General features: G+C 40.2%; 1 protein-coding gene across 1 annotated transcript in view; it reads right to left on the bottom strand.

Moving 5' to 3' along the window:
• The window catches only part of LOC126092046 (protein unc-80 homolog), a 1,190,994-nt gene that overhangs the window by 154,076 nt on the left and 1,013,837 nt on the right, over positions 1 to 23,081 (bottom strand). Inside the window, exons 54-55 of the mRNA XM_049907452.1 lie at positions 8,671 to 8,874; positions 6,507 to 6,623 (exon numbers count right to left, since the gene is read on the bottom strand). Of these exons, the coding sequence (XP_049763409.1) occupies positions 6,507 to 6,623; positions 8,671 to 8,874 (321 nt within the window). The remainder of the gene's footprint in view (positions 1 to 6,506; positions 6,624 to 8,670; positions 8,875 to 23,081) is intronic.

Below are 23,081 nucleotides of genomic sequence, written 5' to 3'. Positions count from 1 at the left end.
TTATAGAGTTCCCTTTTGTTTTTGATCTCTTTTGGCAGTTTATTATATATCTTGACTCTTTGGTAATGCACCGTGATTTGGGTCTTTGCTCTACTCATGCTATCTAGGTACAAGCAATTGCTATATCTGGTTTGATGATCATGTATGGAGCTGTCTGCTGCATACTGTTCAATTTTTTTCCCATTTAGTATAAAAACTGCAGTCTGAAATATGCATTCACTTGGAACTATCAGAATACCCCCCCTTTTTTTTAATAGCTCATTGCAGTGGGCCCTTTAGTGACTCCCGCTCATTATTCTCATGGCTCGTTTTTGTAGTTTGAACACATTTTCCACATTCTGAGCTTTTACACTCCAGAATATTATGCCATAACTGATGATAGAATGTATGTGTGCAAAGTATGTTGCTTTTAGACATGAGCTGTTGCATACTGTGGTTCGTATTCGTAAGCATAAGATGCTGTACTAATTCATTTTCCAAATACCCTGGTATGTTCACCTGATTTTAATTGCTGATCAACATACATACCTAAAAAAATTTGGGCCAGCTACACACTCTATGGTATCATTTAGATCTACATCTACATATATACTCTGCAAACCACCATGAGGTGCATGGCACAGGGTACATCCCACTGTACCAATATTAGGGTACACCCTAACTCACGTATGAAGTGCAGAAAGAATGACTGTTTGAATGCCTCTGTGTGTGCAGTAATTATTCTAACCTTATCCGCATGATTGCCATGTGAGTGATACATAGGGGTTTTTAGTATATCCCTAGAGTAATCATTTAAAGACAGTTCTGGAAACTTTGCTAACAGACTTCCTCAGGTAGTTTGTCTGTCTTCAAGAGTCTGCCATTTTCATTCCTTCAGTATATCTGTTACACACTTCCATGGAGTAAACAAACCTTTTCTGTGTACATTCAATATCTCCAGTTAGTCCTATCTGGTATGGGTCCTATACAATTGGGCTATATTCTAGGATGGGTTGCACGAGTAATTTGCAAGCAATCTCTTTAGTAGAATGATTGTACTTCTCCAGTATTCTACCAGTAAACTGAAGTCTACCACCTGCTTTACCCATGACTGAACCTATATGATCATTCCATTTCATATCTCTACAAAGTGTTACACACAGGCATTTGTATGAGTTGGCTGATTCCAACACTGACTCACTGATATTACAGTCATAAGATACTACGTTGTTTCATTTTGTGAAGTGCACAATTTTACATCTCTGCACCATGTTGAAATCTCATCAAGATTTTACTTAATACTTACGCAGCTTCTCTCCAATAGTACTTCGTCATAGATAACTGCATCATCTGCAAAAATCCTGAGTTTACTATTAATATTGTCTGCAGGGTCATTAATATACAACATGAACAGCAAGGGTCCCAACACACTTCCCTGGGGCACACTTGAAGTTGCTTCTATGTCTGATTATAACTCTCCATCCAAGACAACAAGCTGTGTCCTCACTACCAAAAAGTCCTCACTCCAGTCACAAATTTCACTTGATACCCCATATGATCATACTTTTGACAATAAGCATAGGTGTGGTACTGATTCAAATGCTTTTAGCAAATCAAGAAATACTACATCTACCTGGTTGCCTTGATTCCGAGCTTTCAGTAAGTCATGTGAGAAAAGTGCAAGACGGGTTTCACATGACTGATGTTTTCAAAAACTATGTTGATTGGCGTTGAGGAGGTCATTCTGTTCGAGATATATAATTATGTTTGAGCTCAGAATATGTTCTAAGAATCTACAACAAATCAATGTCAAGGATATTGGACAGCAGTTTTGTGGATCACTTCTACTAACCTTCTTCTAAATAGGTGTGACCTGTGCCTTTTTCCTAGAACTGGACATGGTTTTTTGTTTGAGGGATCTACGACTGATTACAGTTAGAATAGGGGCTAATTGAGCCACAAATTCAATATAGAGTCTGACAGGGATTCCATCGACACCTGAAGCTTTATTCAATTTTAACAATTTCAGCTGTTTCTCAACACCACTGACACTAATATTTATTTCATTCATGTTTTCAGTGGTATGAGTATTAAATTGGGGCAATTCTCCTGGGTTTTCCTTTGTACCGGAACATCTGAAAATGGAGTTCAGCATTTCAGCTTTTACTTTGCAACCCTCAATTTTAATTCCTGTCTCACTAGCTAGGGACTGGACACTAACTTTGGTGCCACTAACAGCCTTTACATATGACCAGAATTTCTTTGAATTGTGTAAAATGTCATTTGACAGTGTTCTGCTATGGTAGTCATTGAAGGTATCATACCTTGCTCTCTTGAAAGCCAAGCACATTTCATTCAGTATCTCTCTCATTTCTCTATCTATAGCCCTATGCTTTGTTTTACACTTATTATGCAGTAACCTCTGTTTCTTTACTTTTTTTTTTTTTTTTTTTTTTTTTTTTTTTTTTTTTTTTTTTTTTTTTTTTTGCGGTGACTGTTCTCTCCCATTATGAACTGTTCAACTGGATACATATATATCCAGTGCATGCTCAACTATTCTTTTAAACTTAAGCCAGAATTCCTTTACATGCTTCTGACCTGTGCTGAAAGTTTCAAGTTACTCATTGATAGAGGACATTACTGATTTTTTATCTAGTTTACTGGACATATATATTTTTCTGCTTGTTTTAGTTGTCCTTCAAACTTTGGTAATCATTGTTGCCACAAACATGTCATTGTCACTGACAGCAGTTTTGCTGTGGACATCCTCAAAGGGGTCAGGCCTATCTGTTGCTATTAAATTCCAATATATATTTCCACTATGGGTGGGGTTCCTAACTATCTGTTTTAGGTAGTTTTTAGAGAAGGCATTTAGTGGAGTTTCACAGGGTGTCTTATAATGCCCACCACTAACAAAATTGTAATTTTCCCAATTAACTGTTGGAAGATTAAAGTCTCCACTAATGACTACAGGACGATTGGGGAACTTACGCACATGTGAACTGAGGTTTTCTCTGAAGTTTTCAATTACATCAGGAAATGAGTCTGGTGGGCAGTAGAAGGATCTAATTATCACTTTATGTCCGCACCAGATACTGAGTATAGCCCAAATAATCTCACGTGCAGCTTCAATTTCCATCTCAGTGGAGGTGAGTTTTTTGACCACTGTGACAAATACACCATCTCCATTTCCCATTTGCCTATCCTTTCAATATATACTCAAATTTTCCACAAAAATCTCACTGCTGTCAATTTCAGGTTTATGCACTTTAAGTTTTGTTATATTAAGTTTTTTATTTACATGTAAGTTAATGTTATTAGTCTTTTTTATATTAAGAACTACTTTATTGTTATTTGACCAATTTTGGACTGCCAAAGGTGAGTTTCAGCTTTTACTTCTAAGATTTCTGATGTCTTGTCTGTAATTATTATATTGTTGTCATGAGCAAATAATAGTTTCTCCTTGTGTGACCCACAGTGGGAAGTCATTAAGAGAGTCATTATGAGAAACAGTATTGGGCCTAAAATGCTCCCTTGAGAGATACAAATGTTCAAATATACTTGATCTGAAAGATGTTTTACCACATAATTTCAGCCATTTGAAATTTGGGATGTCTCTACCTTCTGCACTCTGTCTGCTAGGTAAGACCTAAACCATTTATTTACCACTCCCCTTATTCCTAGTGCTTCAAGATTACCTAGAAATATTTCATGATCAACTGTGTCAAATGCTTTACTGAGATCTAGGAAAATGTGTGTTACTTGTTCTCCTTTATCTGAAGCTTCTAAAACTACTTTTGTAAATTTTGCTATAGCAGCTTCTGTTCCCTTTCCAGTCCTGAAATCAAACAGTTCTTTGCACAGAAGTTGGTGTTTATTTCAATAATCCACCAGTCTGTTTTTCATAATAGTTTCTATTCTTTTCGAAAAGGAAGGCAGTAATGAAACTGGTCTGTAATTCTCAATGTTTTCTGTATCACATTTTCATGTATCAGAAGAGCTTTCATTTGCTTTAGGTGAACAGGAAAGTAACCTGATGAGAATGACTCATTTATAATGTTTGTTAGGAGTGCTTTTATGTTGCTAATGCAATCTTTTAGTAGACATATTGGAACTTTATCTAGATCTGCTGACATTTTCTTCTTAAATGGATGTCCAATTCTACTGATTTTCTCCCCAGTGGTGGGTAGCATCAGCATTGTGTGAGGTACATAGTTAATTTTAGCTGTGCCTTGGCTTTGTGCTACCAGTTTCTTGTTTTACTTTATTCCAAATGGCTTTGCTTTTATTGTTTGAGTTCTGTATGGTCTTATCATTTTGGATTCTTTTTGCTTCCTGGAGCAGTTTTCTGTATGTCCTTTAGAATCATAAGAAGGCTGGGATGCTCTATATTTTCTTTAATAGAACTGAGATATTCGAGAGTTTCAGACTATGTTCTGATACCTTTTGTTACCCAGTTCTTTCACCTCGAGTCCCCATCAGAATGTACTGTCTTAAGACATACCTCTTCAGATTTTAATTGGAATATATCCCTGAATTCGCTGAATTTTTCATTTATGTGTGTTCCTCAATATGCCTCGGACCATGTCGGGCTGGTCATCTGCATTGCAAATTCATATAATTTTCATTTGAAAAACACCCTTCTGTAGCTAACCACATTTGTGTGTGTATTTCAAGTTGTGCAATTTGACCAAAATGATCTGGTACCCCAAGGTTTTTAACAGCTACCTTACAACATTTATGGTTAATATCTGTTACAAAAGGGTCAATAACTGAGGACGAGTCTTTGGTTATTCTTGTGGCATTTGTTACCCATTGTGAGAAACAATAACTGTACAGGATATTCAAGAATCTGTTGCTGACTTCATCCACTTTCATCATATTGAATTGATATTTAAATCTCCACAAATAACAATACATCCTTTATGATTACTTATCTTCTCCAACACATGTATTAATATGGTGAAAAGGGCATTTTTACATCACCATTAGGAGGCCTGTATAAGCACAGTATAAACAGTTTTTAATTGTATTTTGTTCTTTTAACACTACCACTTAGAATTCAAAGTGTTTTTCTTCACTCAGAGAAATTTTTACATAACTATATGAGCAGCCACCCCTCATTAATGTTGTAACAAGCTAACTCATAAACTAACTCATGTATTCAGTTTCACTTCCTTTGCACCAGTAGTTAGTAATGCAGACAACCAAGGTATCTATGGCTTCAAGTTCAATTTCCAATTGTTGTACTTTGTTTTTTATTGACTGAACATTCTGGTGTAATACTGTTAAATAAGTAAAATTATGTATCATGGGTACTTCTTCTTCCTTCCTTCTATTAAAACATCCTTTAGCTGGGACGAAGGCACTTTTATCCTTTTACTCACACTGCTACTTGCTAGTTCTTCTACAGTTGTTGTTCTGCTAATGTTTCTGCTGCCATAGCTGTTGATACCTGGCCTGCTTGTGGTAATGACACTGCTACCATTACCAATGTTCTTCTCTTTTTGTCCACTACACTGTATCCTGGATCTTCTGTTGCTATTGATATAGTACCCCTTGTTTTTACTGCTGTTGCTATAGCCACTGATGATGCTGAAGCTAATTCCTCTTCCGCCAATGTTATTTAAGTTGCTTCATTTGCAACTGCTGCTTCTGTGACATCTACATGCAAGAGAGCGCCTGCTTATCTTCAATAGCCGGTTATGGTTCCATTCTTGATTGGAGCCTCTTTTGTCTATTCCTTTGTAAACGAACATTTGAAATGGAGTTAACATCAGTATTTACATTAAATAGATCTTGACTTGGGGGTGTTAACATTTCTAAAAAAATGAATTATTTAATTAAAAGACATCATATTGACAGTAGCGTGATTCAAATGTCACATAGCTGGGATTCACAGGGGTGGGTTCAACCACCAGTTGGGAAGGGTGTCCTCCCTTCCTTTCTTTGCAGATATCTGAAAGGTGTGTCATAAGTGCATTTGTAGAGTGTGGATGAGTGCAATGGATGCTTGTATAGTGTAGTGTTATGTCTGTGATGTATGATGAAGATGATGCAAGAAGTCTTGGAACATGGCCTTCTCCTCTTGCGTAGCTCAGTTTCCCTATGTGGAAGATGGGTCACCACCAATAGTAATACATTTCCTCCTGCAGAGAAGTTTTGGAATTTAATTGAGGACATTGACACAAAGAATGGTGATCAGGAGCTTTACTCCACCACCTCAGCAGCTTCGTCTTGTTGGCCAAAATGCTGTCAGTGAAAATTTGACCCACTGCCATGATTTGAACCAGTTTTCTTCAAATCTGAGCGGCAATATAATTTCCTAAAAGTAATAATTAATTTACATCCATGACATTTTGTTCCACAACAGTGGTTTTGGCAAGATTAGAGGTAGCAACTCTCTGAAAGTAATGTACCCATATACCTAATCATATCTAGTAATTTAAGTTGAACTTAATCAATAATCATGAATTACCATTGCCTGTGAGAACTTTAAGAAAACCCTTGACTACTTTCCTTCTTACCTGGCATGTATTAATGAGAGTTTTTAGATGTTGCATATGGACAATATATGGATATCTTGACAAAGTTTCATATACGCCTTTCAGCAAACCAGCAGCTGCTTCCCAATCAGTGTGACGCTGAAACATGTACAGAAACAAAGCTTCAGTTAGACAGAGTATGATAAATTTACAATTGTAAGCATATCCTCGTGCAAACTTAATTGGTATTATTTATATAGTTTCATTCACCATTCTGGCACATGAGAGCAACAAAATTACAGTTACAATAAAAGTACACTAGAATGAGATTTTCACTCACTCACTCACTCACTCACAGCGGAGTGTACGCTGATATGAAACTTCCTGGCAGATTAAAACTGTGTGCCCGACCGAGACTCGAACTCGGGACCCTTGCCTTTCGCGGGCAAGTGCTCTACCAACTGAGCTACCGAAGCACGACTCACGCCCGGTACTCACAGCTTTACTTCTGCCAGTACCTCGTCTCCTACCTTCCAAACTTTACAGAAGCTCTCCTGCGAACCTTGCAGAACTAGCACTCCTGAAAGAAAGGATATTGCGGAGACATGGCTTAGCCACAGCCTGGGGTATGTTTCCAGAATGAGATTTTCACTCTGCAGCAGAGTGTGCGCTGATATGAAACTTCCTGGCAGATTAAAACTGTGTGCCCGACCGAGACTCGAACTCGGGACCCTTGCCTTTCGCGGGCAAGTGCTCTACCAACTGAGCTACTGAAGCACGACTCACGCCCGGTACTCACAGCTTTACTTCTGCCAGTACCTCGTCTCCTACCTTCCAAACTTTACAGAAGCTCTCCTGCGAACCTTGCAGAACTAGCACTCCTGAAAGAAAGGATATTGCGGAGACATGGCTTAGCCACAGCCCGGGGTATGTTTCCAGAATGAGATTTTCACTCTGCAGCGGAGTGTGCGCTGATATGAAACTTCCTGGCAGATTAAAACTGTGTGCCCGACCGAGACTCGAACTCGGGACCCTTGCCTTTCGCGGGCAAGTGCTCTACCAACTGAGCTACCGAAGCACGACTCACGCCCGGTACTCACAGCTTTACTTCTGCCAGTACCTCGTCTCCTACCTTCCAAACTTTACAGAAGCTCTCCTGCGAACCTTGCAGAACTAGCACTCCTGAAAGAAAGGATATTGCGGAGACATGGCTTAGCCACAGCCTGGGGTATGTTTCCAGAATGAGATTTTCACTCTGCAGCGGAGTGTGCGCTGATATGAAACTTCCTGGCAGATTAAAACTGTGTGCCCGACCGAGACTCGAACTCGGGACCCTTGCCTTTCGTGGGCAAGTGCTCTACCAACTGAGCTACCGAAGCACGACTCACGCCCGGTACTCACAGCTTTACTTCTGCCAGTACCTCATCTCCTACCTTCCAAACTTTACAGAAGCTCTCCTGCGAAACTTGCAGAACTAGCACTCCTGAAAGAAAGGATATTGTGGAGACATGGCTTAGCCACAGCCTGGGGTATGTTTCCAGAATGAGATTTTCACTCTCCTGGCAGATTAAAACTGTGTGCCCGACCGAGACTCGAACTCGGGACCCTTGCCTTTCGTGGGCAAGTGCTCTACCAACTGAGCTACCAAAGCACGACTCACGCCCGGTACTCACAGCTTTACTTCTGCCAGTACCTCGTCTCCTACCTTCCAAACTTTACAGAAGCTCTCCTGCGAACCTTGCAGAACTAGCACTCCTGAAAGAAAGGATATTGCGGAGACATGGCTTAGCCACAGCCTGGGGTATGTTTCCAGAATGAGATTTTCACTCTGCAGCGGAGTGTGCGCTGATATGAAACTTCCTGGCAGATTAAAACTGTGTGCCCGACCGAGACTCGAACTCGGGACCCTTGCCTTTCGCGGGCAAGTGCTCTACCAACTGAGCTACCGAAGCACGACTCACGCCCGGTACTCACAGCTTTACTTCTGCCAGAAGGAAGGTAGGAGACGAGGTACTGGCAGAAGTAAAGCTGTGAGTACCGGGCGTGAGTCGTGCTTCGGTAGCTCAGTTGGTAGAGCACTTGCCCGCGAAAGGCAAGGGTCCCGAGTTTGAGTCTCGGTCTGGCACACAGTTTTAATCTGCCAGGAAGTTTCAAAAGTACACTAGATTTTCAATAGCTAATCTAATTTATTTAGTATGTTACTTACCCTGATCGAGGGCTTTTTATAAATCTTGCTAAATGTTTTATCAAGTCTGCGTAAAATTGAAATCAGAGCTGGTCTCATGGCTTCATTTGTCCACTCTGTGGAGGGTAGAATCTCATTCATGTATCTTTGTAGACCACGACACATCATTGTGTCAGGATCATAGGGGGCAACCTTCAGAAGGCTATGTGCCACATCTGCAAGACGCTGTGAACATAGAAGCAGTCGAAATACAGCGAAAAGTGAATAAATAAATAAACAAAGAAAAATAACACACAGTTTAAGTCATAATGAGATCATATGTGAAGCATGGTGCTCATTTTCCATATTTTCAGTGTCTGAAATGCAGCAGAATTTTTCAGGAAATGAACTGCTATTAATATCTCTTTCGCTTAATTTTCCTGAAATAATTAGCACAAAAATAATCAACTGATTTGACAACAATGTTGCATATTTGTCTGCTGTTTGTAATGGAATTGGTCAATGATGCTATCTCCACTATGAACTGAAACATGAAATTCACACGATCATAGCACTCGATACATACAAATACTCTGAGCACCCAATGCACTCAGACAAACAGATTACCTGATACACAACGATAGTTCTAACATCATATAACTTTTGGTATTCTTTGGTATATTAAATAAATTAAAGAAAATTATTTCACTTCATTAAATATATATTAAACTGTAGAATAAAAAAATATTTCAAAATGTAAAAAGTTGTGTTGCCTAAAATTTTGTGTGAAACTTTCGAAATGATCCAAATCTATTATTATTACTATTTAAATAAATATCAACTATCAATATGTAATTGTCGCACTCTTGAGTTCAATGTGACATAAGCGTCACTGATCCCTTCGTATCTTGGTTGGTTTCTGACACAAGATAAGGGCATTTGGCAGTGTGGACTCTGCTCTGTTCTGAAGTACCACATTCTTGTTTTACTTGTGTATTAAGTAAACCTGTTGATCCTACAGCACCAAGTAGGAAGGAATTATATGTCTTAAACCATTGTGACATTCATCTGCTTTATTTCTTTATTGATAGCCCTCGGTGTCGACATCCTGCATTGTCATATTGCTTGAAAAATGGGGGGGGGGTGGGGGGGGGGGGGGGTGGAAGTTCAACACCGACTACTATAAATGATGTAGCTGACAGTTGCTCAGTTGTTTCACAGTTCTTTACTTTCAGTTCACAACCGCCAATATTACACAGTTATAATGGCCAGTTCGCTATTGGTTAACTTTTGATAAGCCTGAATATAGCTTGCAGACAAACATTAGCATACTGCTACAATAGTTTGCTGTTGAACATCTATGAGCAGTAAATATCTGACCACATAGCTCACTATTTCTCAAATAAATTGAACAGACACTGTCATTGTTTTAATACGTGGCATATTTATGTTACACGAATTCCACTGTTCAGTTGACACATTACTCTAATTCATACAGACTTCCCGTCTGAAAATCATTGGTGGACTGACTGTCTCAGGCCCAAAAATCAGGCCTTTATACAGCCTCACAATAACAGGCACTGTTCAATGTTTAAGATATAGAAATTACAATTAAAACATAACTCATTCAATTAACTTAATATGTATAAAAATTCCACCTTTTAAACAGTTACTTCTACCACATGGGTTAGGCCGAATTATTTGTTTGAATGATGAAATTAACAGACATATTTATACATACAATTATTTTGACACACCTGGTAATTATTTTGGAATTTAGGGCTGGCTTTGCTAACATGTCTTTGAATAAAGCCAAATAAATACTTAAAGAATCCTAGTAGTTCTTCTCCCAAATGTTTCAAATTAGTACAAAATTTATATTTGTTTGTAAGTCAACAATATAATCTAAGTCAGAAACAATTACTGATTTCACCCTGTAACAAAAGATATTAACTAGGAATAGTAAAAATAAATTAGGAAATTGATGACATACACAGAACTAAGCACAAAATTAGGTCTGGTGCTATATTTCTTAAGACTGAGGGCCAATCTTTCTCTTTTATGGAGATGCCGATTATACTCATGTATGTTAATAGCAATTATGCAAAACTGAAAATAAAATGAATTTAAGGAGGCAGATGGCAAAACAGCTTGCTTCGTCACACATTGAGCCTACTTCAAGAAGAAACTACAATAGAATATCACAGAAAAGTTGATGGGGGAACAGGGTGGGGCAGGCACATAGGCAGAGGGCAGCACACAAAGAGAGTGGTAGATGGGAATGGGGAGTTGTAATAGGACAGAGGGTATGGAAGCTGTTGGGTGGAGGGTGTGGGGACAATAGGTTAGTGTAGATTGAGGCTGGGATAATTTTGAGAGTGAAGACTGTATTATAAGGATAACTCCCATCTGTGCAGTTCAGAAAAGCTGAGGGTAGAGGCAATGATACAGATGGCTCAGGTAGTGAAGCAGCCAATGAAATCCAGCAAGTTACGTTCAGCTGCTTGTTGTAGCGCAAGGTGGTCTACTTTGCTCTTGGCCACAGTTTGGTGGTGACCGTCCATCCTGGAGGACAGCTGACTGGTAGTCATACCAATATAAATACCTGTGAAATAATTTCTACAGAGCTGGCATATGACACATGTAACTCCACACTACTGTTCACATTAAGCAATACGCAAAGTCTTTCATGAAGATTTGAGAGGAGCAAATACTTTAATAAACTTTCTAGTTTATTTAGCTTGTCTTGTTGAGTTGGCTCCGGTTCTTGTTGTCTAGAGGCCTGATTCTTGAAACTGAAAATCTCACTATTTAGGTAATCATGATTGGATTGAATTAAATAAATTTGAGGATTGTTGTTGCAGAATTTTTGTTTTTATGTAAGTATATTTTAGTATATCATATAGTATTTTGATTTTTCATATTAATAAATCCAAAATTAGATTGTTCACACAAAAATACATCCGATCAAATCACAGGCATGCTGATGACTCCCACACTCTGCGGAAAAAACCATATTCAAAAGGGTTTACAATTTTTCTTAACAAATGAATTTCTACTAGTTTCTGTTACATTATTAATTTCGATTATTATTTCATAAATGAATCCAGAAATAAACATAGTAAGTAGTAGAGGATTGAGTAATTTCAAATGTTTCTAAAAAAGTTAATGTTAACTGTACATTCAGAACTATTGCTTATCGATTATAGCATCTAAACTAAAATATTTTTATCAATTTTAGCTTGAAATATAACATACTGTGTATAAAAATATATGAAAGTTTTCAGAAAAGCAACTGAGATGATATTGATCTGTCCAAAACTCGAAAACTAATATTGGTATCCACAACAATTGTTGAGGAAAAGTAATGCTAGAGGAGGATGTCCCGTTACACACGGATGCTTTCACAGGTGTTCCGGCCTCTGATGGGGAAGGATAAGCCAGTGACAGAACTGTATTAGGAGACACTGGATGGGTGGATTGGGCAGATCTTGCACCTGGCTCTTCCACACTGATATGATCCCTGTGGTAAGGGGTTGAGATTAGGAGTGGCACAGGGATGGACTAGGATATCGTGGAGGTTCAGTGGTTGACAGAACAATACTCTATAAGAGATGGGAAGGACTTGGATGCAATGTGCTTCATTTCAGGGCATGATGATGGGTAATCAAAACCCTGACAAAGGATCTGGTTCAGCTGCTGCAGTCTGAGGTGGTACTGCTTCACGAAGGGGCTCTCCTTTGTAGCTGATTCTTGGGGTTGGTGAGAGGATTGGGGGCATGAGGGGGAATTGCATGTGAGATCTATTTGTGGACTAGGTCTGGGTCTGGGGAATAGTACCTGTCTGTGAATGCCTTGGTGAAACCCTCAGAATACTTGGAATGGTAGTTCTTGCCACTGCAGATGTACCATACCTGGGTGGCCAGACTGTATGGGAGGGAATTTTTGGTGCGAAAGAGATGACAGCTGTTGAAATGCAGGTACTGTTGGTGGTTAGCACTGGACAGTGGTGTGGATGGATCTGTCACGGAGAAGGAGGTCAATGTCCAGGAAGACAGCACACTGTATTGAGGAGAGCCAGGTGAATCAAATGGCAGAGAAGTTGTTAAGGTTGTGAAGGAATGAAGATAGGGTGTCTTGGCCCTGAGCCCAAATCATGAAGATACCAACAGACCTGAACCAGAATAAGGGTTTGTCATTTTGGGAGGCTTTGAAGATCTCCTCAAGATGGTCCCTAAACAGGTTGGCATAGGAGAGTGCCATGCACTTGACCATGGCTGTGTTGTGGATTTGTTTGAATACCTTCCGTTTAGAGGTGAAATAACTGGGAGGTATGATAAAGTAAGTAAGGTGTTTGAGAAACGAGGTACTGGGTTTGGAATCTGAAGGACACTGGGAAAGGTAATGTTCAGTTGTTGCAAGACCATGGACAGGTGGTAGGTTAGGGTAAGGTAAGTGGTGTCAACAGTGTTGAGTAGGAATCCAAGAGGTAAAGTGTTGGGGATGGTGGTGATTTGGTGACAGAAATGTTGCTATATTTGACATTCGAGGCTAGATTACGGGCAACTGGTAGAAGGTGTTGTTCAATGAAGGCCAACATTCTTTCAAAGAGACACAAAAAATAAACTGGTTGAAGATGTTGTTCAATGAAGGCCAATATTCTTTCAAAGAGACACAAAAAATAGCTACAATGGAGCATCCAAGATTGTTGGGTTTGTGGATTTTGGGGAGCATATGGAAGGTGGATGTGCAGGGTGTCACAGGGCTTGGGAAGGAAATTGATTTTGGGGAGGTGTTCTGGGAAGGGCCTAAAGCTTTAAGCAGGGATTGGAGGTTATGTTGGACTTCTGGGATCAGATCATTTTAGCAGAGTTTATAGGTGGAGGTGTCAGGTAAGTGGCAGAGACTTTCTGCCAGGTAGTCATTGAAATAAATGACAACAGTGGTGGAACCTTCCTCTGCAGGTAGGGTGATTGTGTCAGGATTTATTCTGAGGTTGTGTAAGGCCATCCTTTCTTCTGCTGAAAAGTTGGGTATTCTAAGGAAGGGACTTCAGGAAGGATGGTGAGGCCAAATTGGAGGTGAGGAGGATCACAGTTGGACGTTAGTATGAAGTTGAAGAGGCAGAGATCAGTGTTGGGATTAGGTTGGCTTTGGTTGGAGAGATCAGTGGCAAATAAGTCTTTCCATTACAGGGATTGGGAGAAGGAGAGCAGATCTCTGACAAGTGCATCATGCTTAAATTTTAGTATAGGGCTAAAGGTGAGACCTTTGAATAGGATGAAGCTTCTGTGGGGCTGACGATTTTTGTCGAAAGTTTTATAACAGTATTATAGGAATGTTTCAGCCCTGGATTTGGTGGAGTGTTGGTAGGGAGGTTTGGGGGATGTGGCATGTTGGAAAGGTCACCTAGGCAGTGTGTGGGTGCTATGAGGAGTTGATGAGGAGAAACACTGTGGGCAGCATAGATGTTGGGTAGCAGTGCCCCAAGGTGCCAGCAAGATGTCAACAGGTTGGGTAACTTAGGGAGGTGGTATCTGGAATGTTCCTTCAGGTGCTGGAGAACAAGGGATTCAGTTTCAGAGATGTGACATATGTAGCAGTGATTGCACAGCAGCAGTATCTTACAGAGGGAGCAGAGGTGGTTCTGGGATGCTTATGCCATGGAGATGTGTTTTTGCATAACAAAGTTTGTGAGTGCCAGTGATTGGCAGAATCTGAAAAGATGAAGGTATTTGTGAAGGGAGTGATGGGATCCAGAGAAAGGAATTTTTATGGTTAGGTTGTTGTGGGATGGGGTTGGGTGATTCCATGGTGTAGGCAGCACTGAGGAACAGGATGAGGGACTGTGTTTGAGCCACAGAAAGGGATACTTATCTGAACTGGTGCAGAAAGATGAAGTAGGGGCCCAGTGTGGCAAGGATGGTGTAGGCGAAATGGGAATGACATGGAAATCAGCAAGTAAAGGTGTTAGATACATAACAGAAACGATGCAGGAATAATATGTAAAGACATGCAAAAACATGCACAGATTGCCAAAAATACCCACAAATACATAAAAATATGCAAAAATGCATGAAACTGTGCACACATATTCACAAATACATCAAAAACATACACAAATATGGGAGAGAACGAATGGATGAGGTATGAGAGTAAGCAAGTGTTGGAATGGGGGAAGGGGGATGAGTTAGGATGAGGATAATACGTTCATGTGGCATGGGTTGGTGTGAAAAATAAAATGATAAATTATGTGGGGAAGAGAGAGGAAGTGGAATCAGTAGGAACAAATATAATTATCATTGGGAAGAATTTGGGGCATTGAATGCTGCAACAAAAACCCACACAGTCAGATAGATGATGTTGGACCTGGAATTTACATTGTTTGATTTTGCTTAACGGCTTTCCTTCCATCCCACAACCCTGCGATGCTTTCCTTTGTTACTATTCTCATTAGCATTACTCACCTCAGTGTCCATCCATTCTCTGCTTTCCTGTGTTTATTCACCGCCTTCCAAACTGCACACACTTTTGAGCCACACTGTATCAACTATCTCATCCTTGCAGAACAAGTGGCTACATGTCTGCATGGGTTGTTGATACAGTGTCTGCTGTCTCAAATTCTCCCCATCGATAATTATATCTATTTCTATGCTGGATACAGCTTTTTATATCGGTATGACTACCAACCAGCCATCCACAACAATGACAGTCATCACAAAACTGTGGCCAAGAACAAAGCTGACCATGCTGTCACACAACACATAGCTGAACATAAGAAGCTTGATTTCAATGGCTGCTTTACTACCCAGGCCATCTGGATCCTCTTCTCTGCCACCAGCTTTCCTGACCTGCACAGATGGTAGTTATCCTTACAACATACTCTCCACTCCTGAAATTATCCTGGCCTCAACCTGCCATAACCTACTGTTCCCCCACACCTTCTACCCAACAGTTTTCACTCCCTTTGTCTTATCACCTCCTCCTTATTCTTGTCTCTGACCCTCTTTGGGTGCTGCCCTCTGCCAATGCACTCACCTGTCTTTTCCCTTCCCCATCCTGCTCTTTTTTCTCTTCTCATTTGGTGCTCCCTACCTCCCTGCCCAACAGCCTCCTGATGCTGTGCTTGTTGGCAGTGTACTCCCTGCACACTCCACCAGACAGCACTCTTCTCTTGCCCTTTCCTGCCCCCCAGATTGCTACTTCCATTTTACGTGACAACTGCATTCTGGTTTGAGCTGATGGGGATGGTAGTTATGTCCACATGAGATGGGCTTCCTTGTGCAAATGAATGTTTGAGTATTTCCTTTTCTGATGGAGGCTTTGGCTGAAGAGTAATGTATAAATGTCTTTTATTTGTCCCTCTCTGCAACTCAAGCACCATCTTTACAGTGAGGAGCACTCTATCTTTTCTTTACATTTTTGATATTTCAACCTGGAGTTTCCATTGTTCAGACAGTAAACTCAGATGATGTAATCAGTAGAAATAATATGGTCAATTTAGAGTGCAGTATTTCTGCACTTGCTAAGAAATTTGATCTTAATAATGATTCAGTCAGAAGACATCTTTTCAGTATTACTGGTACTAGGGAAAATAGTATTGCAGTGAAAAACTTTTCAGATGAGGGTAGTTTACACTCTGTCGACTTTTTACAGCAATGTAAAGAAAATTTTGTGTCTAATATGAGCGACAGTGAGAAAATTTCATTTGTCAAAGAAGTTTTGGTAGGTGAAGCATTGTCATCATCCAAACAAAATTTTTCTGTGGACGTGTCTCACTCATAATTGGAAAAAATGTCACTTAAATAAGACCTTCTGAGAAGCTGAGCAGGGTAGAATAAAAAGTCAGTTTCATAAAGGAGCATATTGTAGGGGGACATGGTAGCCCAAAGCAACTTTGCAAACACCACATAACAAAATTAGCACACTTTAACAAACCATTTGATGAGTTGACACAGATATATGTTTTGAAAAGAACGTTACCAGCTGAGATACATTGGAGTTTACTGTAAAGACCAGATGTCACTATGCATCATTTTTTGAAATATGTAGAGAAACTAGACAGAATTACGAAAAATTGTTAGACAATATCACAACAACAACTGTTATCCACATATGGGAGGAAATCAAAACTGGGGAAATGTTAATCATGGCAGAACAGAACACATAACTAAAGTGGTAATAACTTTTATCCAAGGGGACAGCAAAAATAGGAACAGAGCTCTTGGTAATAAAAACAGAAACTGGCAGTAACAGAATAGGATGGAAAGACAAGATCACTCAACAGATTAAGTAGTAAAAAACTGATGGTTGCTCGGTTGGCAATCAGTAATTTAGTGGCCAATTAACTGAGTGATAAATGGACCAACAATAGCATTGTAGAGCATGAAGTTTCCATTGAAGTAATCAGTATGAGGAGATACGCAACAAAAAACCAGAATAACATTGCTGGGGGAGAGCTTGCGTAGTAAGCATTTCTGCCACTAGGCATGTATAGCAGAACTCATTGCCCATTCAGTACCACCTGTTTTGTTGACCTGGCTTGTTCTGTTCATCTGCAGTGATTGTTTTTGCTAGCACTGTTTTGTTTTTGTTTTGTATTTTTATCATGGGAAGGTGAACAATGTACAGTTGTGAAATTTTGTTTTCTACTCAGTAAAAATGCTGTTGAAATGTTTTAATGTTGATAACAGCTTACCAAGATGAGGCTATGGGAAAAACTCCAGTGTATGAGTGGTTTTCTCAATTTAAATATGGAACATGTAGTTGATAACAAATCTCATTCTGGACACCCATCAACTGCACGAGAGAAGATTTGTGTTCCACGCAAGGAAATGATCCCATAACAAGATCTATCAATGAAGCTACATTATGTAACCGATCATGCTGAAACAATGTCTATTCCAGATCTACAACCCAGACAAGAAAAATATTCATCCTGTAGTGTTTATAAGAAGTTTTAGGGGAGTATTGCCAAAAATTGGAGTGAGTGGCAAAAGGTTAGTTTTGTGACCGGTTATATTCAGGGGTCAGGAGCTATATGGGCATCTGATATGATACCAACTTGGGACACAGTATTGAAAAAATTCAATAGCTCATGCTCACAGATTGTTGACAGACAACTGATCAACTGTCAGAGATTAGTTGATTATCTTGGAGCTCAGTTTAGCAAGCTTAGCAGCTGCCAAGTTTCTTCCTTGGGTTCTGACTGACAATAGAAAATAATGTGAAAATTGAAACATGTCGTGCTTTGAAACAACAGCTTGAAATTTATCCACATTGTCTGTAAAAGGTCATTACTGGTGATGAGTCATGGTGCTATGGTTATGAAGCAGAAACAAAGCAACTTTCAAGCCAATTGGAGATGTCATCATCACCCCATCCAGAAAAATGTTATCAAATCAAACAAAACATCAAAACAATGCTGATTTGCTTCTTTGATGCCAAGGGCATAGTTTATTCAGAGTTTGTTCCCCCAGGTCACACCATCATTAAGAAGATTGTGGAACAGCATTCATCAAAAAAGACCTGATTTGTGGCAAACAGGAGACTGGTTCTTCTATCACAGCAGCACACCTGCACACAGCCATCTCTGTCAGAGAGTTTTTGGCTCAAATGGCATGGTTCCGCTGCCCCATGCACATTACTCCCCTGAGCTGGCTCCGTGTGACTTTTTCTTATTTCACTGCATGAAAATACACGGATTTGACAACCCTGAAGAAGTCAAGAAAAAACTAAGGGAGGAATTGTCAGCCATTTCTGGACAGGACTACAAAAAATATTTTGAACAGTGGAAGCACCAGTGGGACAAATGTGTTAGTTGTAATGGAGAGTATTTTGAAGGGGATAAGCATGTTTTGTAAACAATTTGAAAATGTATAGTTTTTAAAATAACCCTGTTTCTTTTTTTTGTTTCCCCCCTTTGCAATTATTTTAAAAATGTGTACTTTCTCATAAATCTAATGTCTGTTGAAAAAGAAACCAGTCAACCAATACAACTGAAAGATACAGGAAAGAGCAATGAAGACATATGTATTAAAGAAAAACATGAATAAGTAAATAACTTATCAGCATTTTAAGATTTGGTAGAAACTTGTTACTTGTCAGAAAACGAGTAAGTATTGGATTTGTTTGATGATTTACAAACTGAAGAGATGACATCTTCAACTTTTGTAGTCCTGTCTTCCTCAGTTGTGTGTAATATTATGGTATATTGATAATTTTTAATTATGGACCGTCTGACAGCAAGGAGGAATTAGGACCAGAATACCAGGTCACAAATTTTTTCAAACCAAGTGCTAGTCTGGATCAGGTGACAGAGGATTTAGGTTCACTCTGTAAAGGATTTACCAGGGAAGACACCGTGGTTATTGTGGGAGGGCCAGGGAACAGCATCGACAGAGATCCTGGGTACAGTATAGAGTGTGACCTGGTAAAAATTGCGTCGGCATCGAGACACACCAATGTTGAATTTGTATCTGTCCTGAGACGCCATGACCGGCCTCATTTGAACTCTTCTGTTGGGAGAGTTAATTTGGAGTTGGAACGGCTGCTTGGGTCGGGTGCGGGGGCTCATATTGGTGTGGTTCCTGTTGATTCTCTCAGTAGGTGGGACTATACCAGGCACGGCCTACATCTCAACAGGAAAGGGAAGGGGAAACTGGCTGGGGTAATAGCAGGGAATTTAAGGGGGGGAGGCACTGCCATGAATGGTAAAATACCAGTGGTTACAGGTGTTGGAGCAGCACCTTTTTTAGGATAGGTAAGACAGAAAGATGTCAAGTTGTACGAGAGGTCAAGATTGAAACAAATCTTCAGTTTAGGAAAGAAATTAAACAGCACAATTCTAACACTTTGGATCACCAGTCACAGCTGTCAATTATAAATTTTCACCAATCACCAGAAATTTTATTTCTACCAAGTTGTATCTCAGTCCTAGGTAATTGCATTGATGAATTAAAGTCACCCAACCCAGTTGACATAATCTGCCTCTCTGAACACCATGTGACCACTGGTATAGCAACTAGGCCTAAGCACAATGAGAAACTCAGACAAGAGAGTACTGCAAGTGTTAGAATAAGGAAAGGTTCTCATAAAAGTATAATTAAAAATAATGTAAGTATATTTCATCAAAATATTGGGAGTTTAAAGAATAAAATAGATGAGCTTCTGGTTTGTTTAGAAGATTTAGAAGCTGAGGATGAAATAGATGTACTATGCCTGTCTGAGCATCACATTGTTACTGATATGGATAAGGTAAATGTAAGTGGATATAAGCTCTCTGCACATGTAATGAGAGAAAATATGGAGAAAGGAGGAGTTGCCATATATGTCAAAAGTTATCATTGTACAAAAAGTATAGAAACAAAAAAGTTTTGTGTAGAGAAACATATAGAAGCATGTGCCTGTGAGCTTAAATTAAATAAAGGCACATTTATAATTGTAACTGTATATAGGTCCCCATCAGGAAATTTTCATCTATTTCTGAAAAATTTGGACTCCTTGTTGTGCTATCTGTCAGACAGGGGGAAGCAAATTATTATTTGTGGGGACTTCAATGTAGATTCTCTGAAAGAGGGTAATAGGAAAAATGACCTTGAAGTATTACTCGGTTCCTTCAATTTGACACCCGTTATTGATTTTCCTACTCGGGTGGTAAAGGATAGCAGCTCACTGATAGATAACTTCTTTATAGACCAAGATAAGTTTAACCAGATAAATGCTCAGCCTGTTGAGAATGGTCTTTCTGATCATGGTGCACAGCTAGTTACAATATATGACATAGCTCCATTCAGCAATACTAAACAGTCCTCCTAAGTAGTACGTTCAGTCAACGATTTAACAATTGCAAATTTCAGGGAAAGCCTAGAGCAGTTAGACTGGGATGAGGTGTACCGTGAACCTGATGCCAATTTAAAATATAATTTATTTCATGACATTTTTGTAAATGCATTTGAAAACTGCTTCCCCAAGAAAATAGTTAAATATACTCGTAAGAAACCTTGTAACAAATCATGCCTTACTAAGGGTATAAAAATATCTTGTAACCGGAAAAGGGAAATGTATCTGACAGCAAGAAAGAGTAGTGACCCAGAAACTATCAAACATTATAAAAACTACTGTGTTATATTAAGAAAAGTTATTAAAAAATCCAGAAGTATGTGTATCATGTCTGAAATCAGCAACTCTGATAATAAAATTAAAACAATTTGGAATATTATTAAAAGAGAAACAGGTCAACCAAGAGCACAGGAAGACAGTATTACCATCAAATTGAATGAAAACTTTACGAACAAAAAGTCAGAAGTTGAAAATATTTTTAATAATCATTTTCTAAATGTTGTGAATATAGTAGGATCCAGCTGTTCATTAGAAGATGCTAGGCTGTTAATGGAAGAGGCCATACCTATGCAATTTGATACAATTGAAATCTCACCCACTTCTCCCTCTGAAATTAGAAAAATAATAAACTTGCTTAAAAGCAAAAGCTCATATGGAATTGATGGCATTTCCAGCAAAATACTAAAAGCTTGTTCTCAACAGATAAGTAAGATTCTCAGCCACCTGTGTAATAGCTCTCTGGAACAGGGCAGTTTCCCTGATAGACTGAAATATGCTATTGTTATACCTTTGCATAAAAAGGGGGATAGATCTGATGTCAACAATTACCGTCCAATCTCCCTTCTAACAGCTTTATCCAAAATTTTTGAGAAAGTAATGTATTCAAGAGTAGCTTCACATATCTGTAACAATGAAGTACTAACAAAATGTCAGTTTGGTTTCCAGAAAGGTTTTTCAACAGAAAATGCCATATATGCTTTCACCAATCAAATTTTGAATGATCTGAATAACCGAACACCACCCATTGGGATTTTTTGTGATCTCTCAAAGGCTTTTGATTGTGTAAATCATGAAATTCTGATAGACAAGCTGAAGTATTGTGGCATGAGTGGGACAGTGCACAAATGGTTTAATTCGTACCTAACTGGAAGAGTGCAGAAAGTTGAAATAAGTAGTTCTCATAATATGCAAAGATCAGCACATTCCTCAAACTGGGGAACTGTCAAGAATGGGGTTCCACAAGGGTCAGTCTTGGGTCCTTTGCTGTTCTTAATATACACTCCTGGAAATTGAAATAAGAACACCGTGAATTCATTGTCCCAGGAAGGGGAAACTTTATTGACACATTCCTGGGGTCAGATACATCACATGATTACACTGACAGAACCACAGGCACATAGACACAGGCAACAGAGCATGCACAATGTCGGCACTAGTACAGTGTATATCCACCTTTCGCAGCAATGCAGGCTGCTATTCTCCCATGGAGACGATCGTAGAGATGCTGGATGTAGTCCTGTGGAATGGCTTGCCATGCCATTTCCACCTGACGCCTCAGTTGGACCAGCGTTCGTGCTGGACGTGCAGACCGCGTGAGACGACGCTTCATCCAGTCCCAAACATGCTCAATGGGGGACAGATCCGGAGATCTTGCTGGCCAGGGTAGTTGACTTACACCTTCTAGAGCACGTTGGGTGGCACGGGATACATGTGGACGTGCATTGTCCTGTTGGAACAGCAAGTTTCCTTGCCAGTCTAGGAATGGTAGAACGATGGGTTCGATGACGGTTTGGATGTACCGTGCACTATTCAGTGTCCCCTCGACGATCACCAGTGGTGTACGGCCAGTGTAGGAGATCGCTCCCCACACCATGATGCCGGGTGTTGGCCCTGTGTGCCTCGGTCGTATGCAGTCCTGATTGTAGCGCTCACCTGTACGGCGCCAAACATGCATACGACCATCATTGGCACCAAGGCAGAAGCGACTCTCATCGCTGAAGACGACACGTCTCCATTCGTCCCTCCATTCACGCCTGTCGCGACACCACTGGAGGCGGGCTGCACGATGTTGGGGCGTGAGCGGAAGACGGCCTAACGGTGTGCGGGACCGTAGCCCAGCTTCATGGAGACGGTTGCGAATGGTCCTCGCCAATACCCCAGGAGCAACAGTGTCCCTAATTTGCTGGGAATTGGCGGTGCGGTCCCCTACGGCACTGCGTAGGATCCTACGGTCTTGGCGTGCATCCGTGCGTCGCTGCGGTCCGGTCCCAGATCGACGGGCACGTGCACCTTCCACCGACCACTGGCAACAACATCGATGTACTGTGGAGACCTCACGCCCCACGTGTTGAGCAATTCGGCGGTACGTCCACCCGGCCTCCCGCATGCCCACTATACGCCCTCGCTCAAAGTCCGTCAACTGCACATACGGTTCACGTCCACGCTGTCACGGCATGCTACCAGTGTTAAAGACTGCGATGGAGCTCCGTATGCCACGGCAAACTGGCTGACACTGACGGCGGCGGTACACAAATGCTGCGCAGCTAGCGCCATTCGATGGCCAACACCGCGGTTCCTGGCGTGTCCGCTGTGCCGTGCGTGTGATCATTGCT

This window comes from Schistocerca cancellata, chromosome 7, assembly GCF_023864275.1.
Source record: "Schistocerca cancellata isolate TAMUIC-IGC-003103 chromosome 7, iqSchCanc2.1, whole genome shotgun sequence".
Taxonomy (NCBI): domain Eukaryota; kingdom Metazoa; phylum Arthropoda; class Insecta; order Orthoptera; family Acrididae; genus Schistocerca; species Schistocerca cancellata.
The sequence above is the reverse complement of the archived record's forward strand: the minus strand, read 5'-3'. Positions and strand labels throughout refer to the sequence as shown.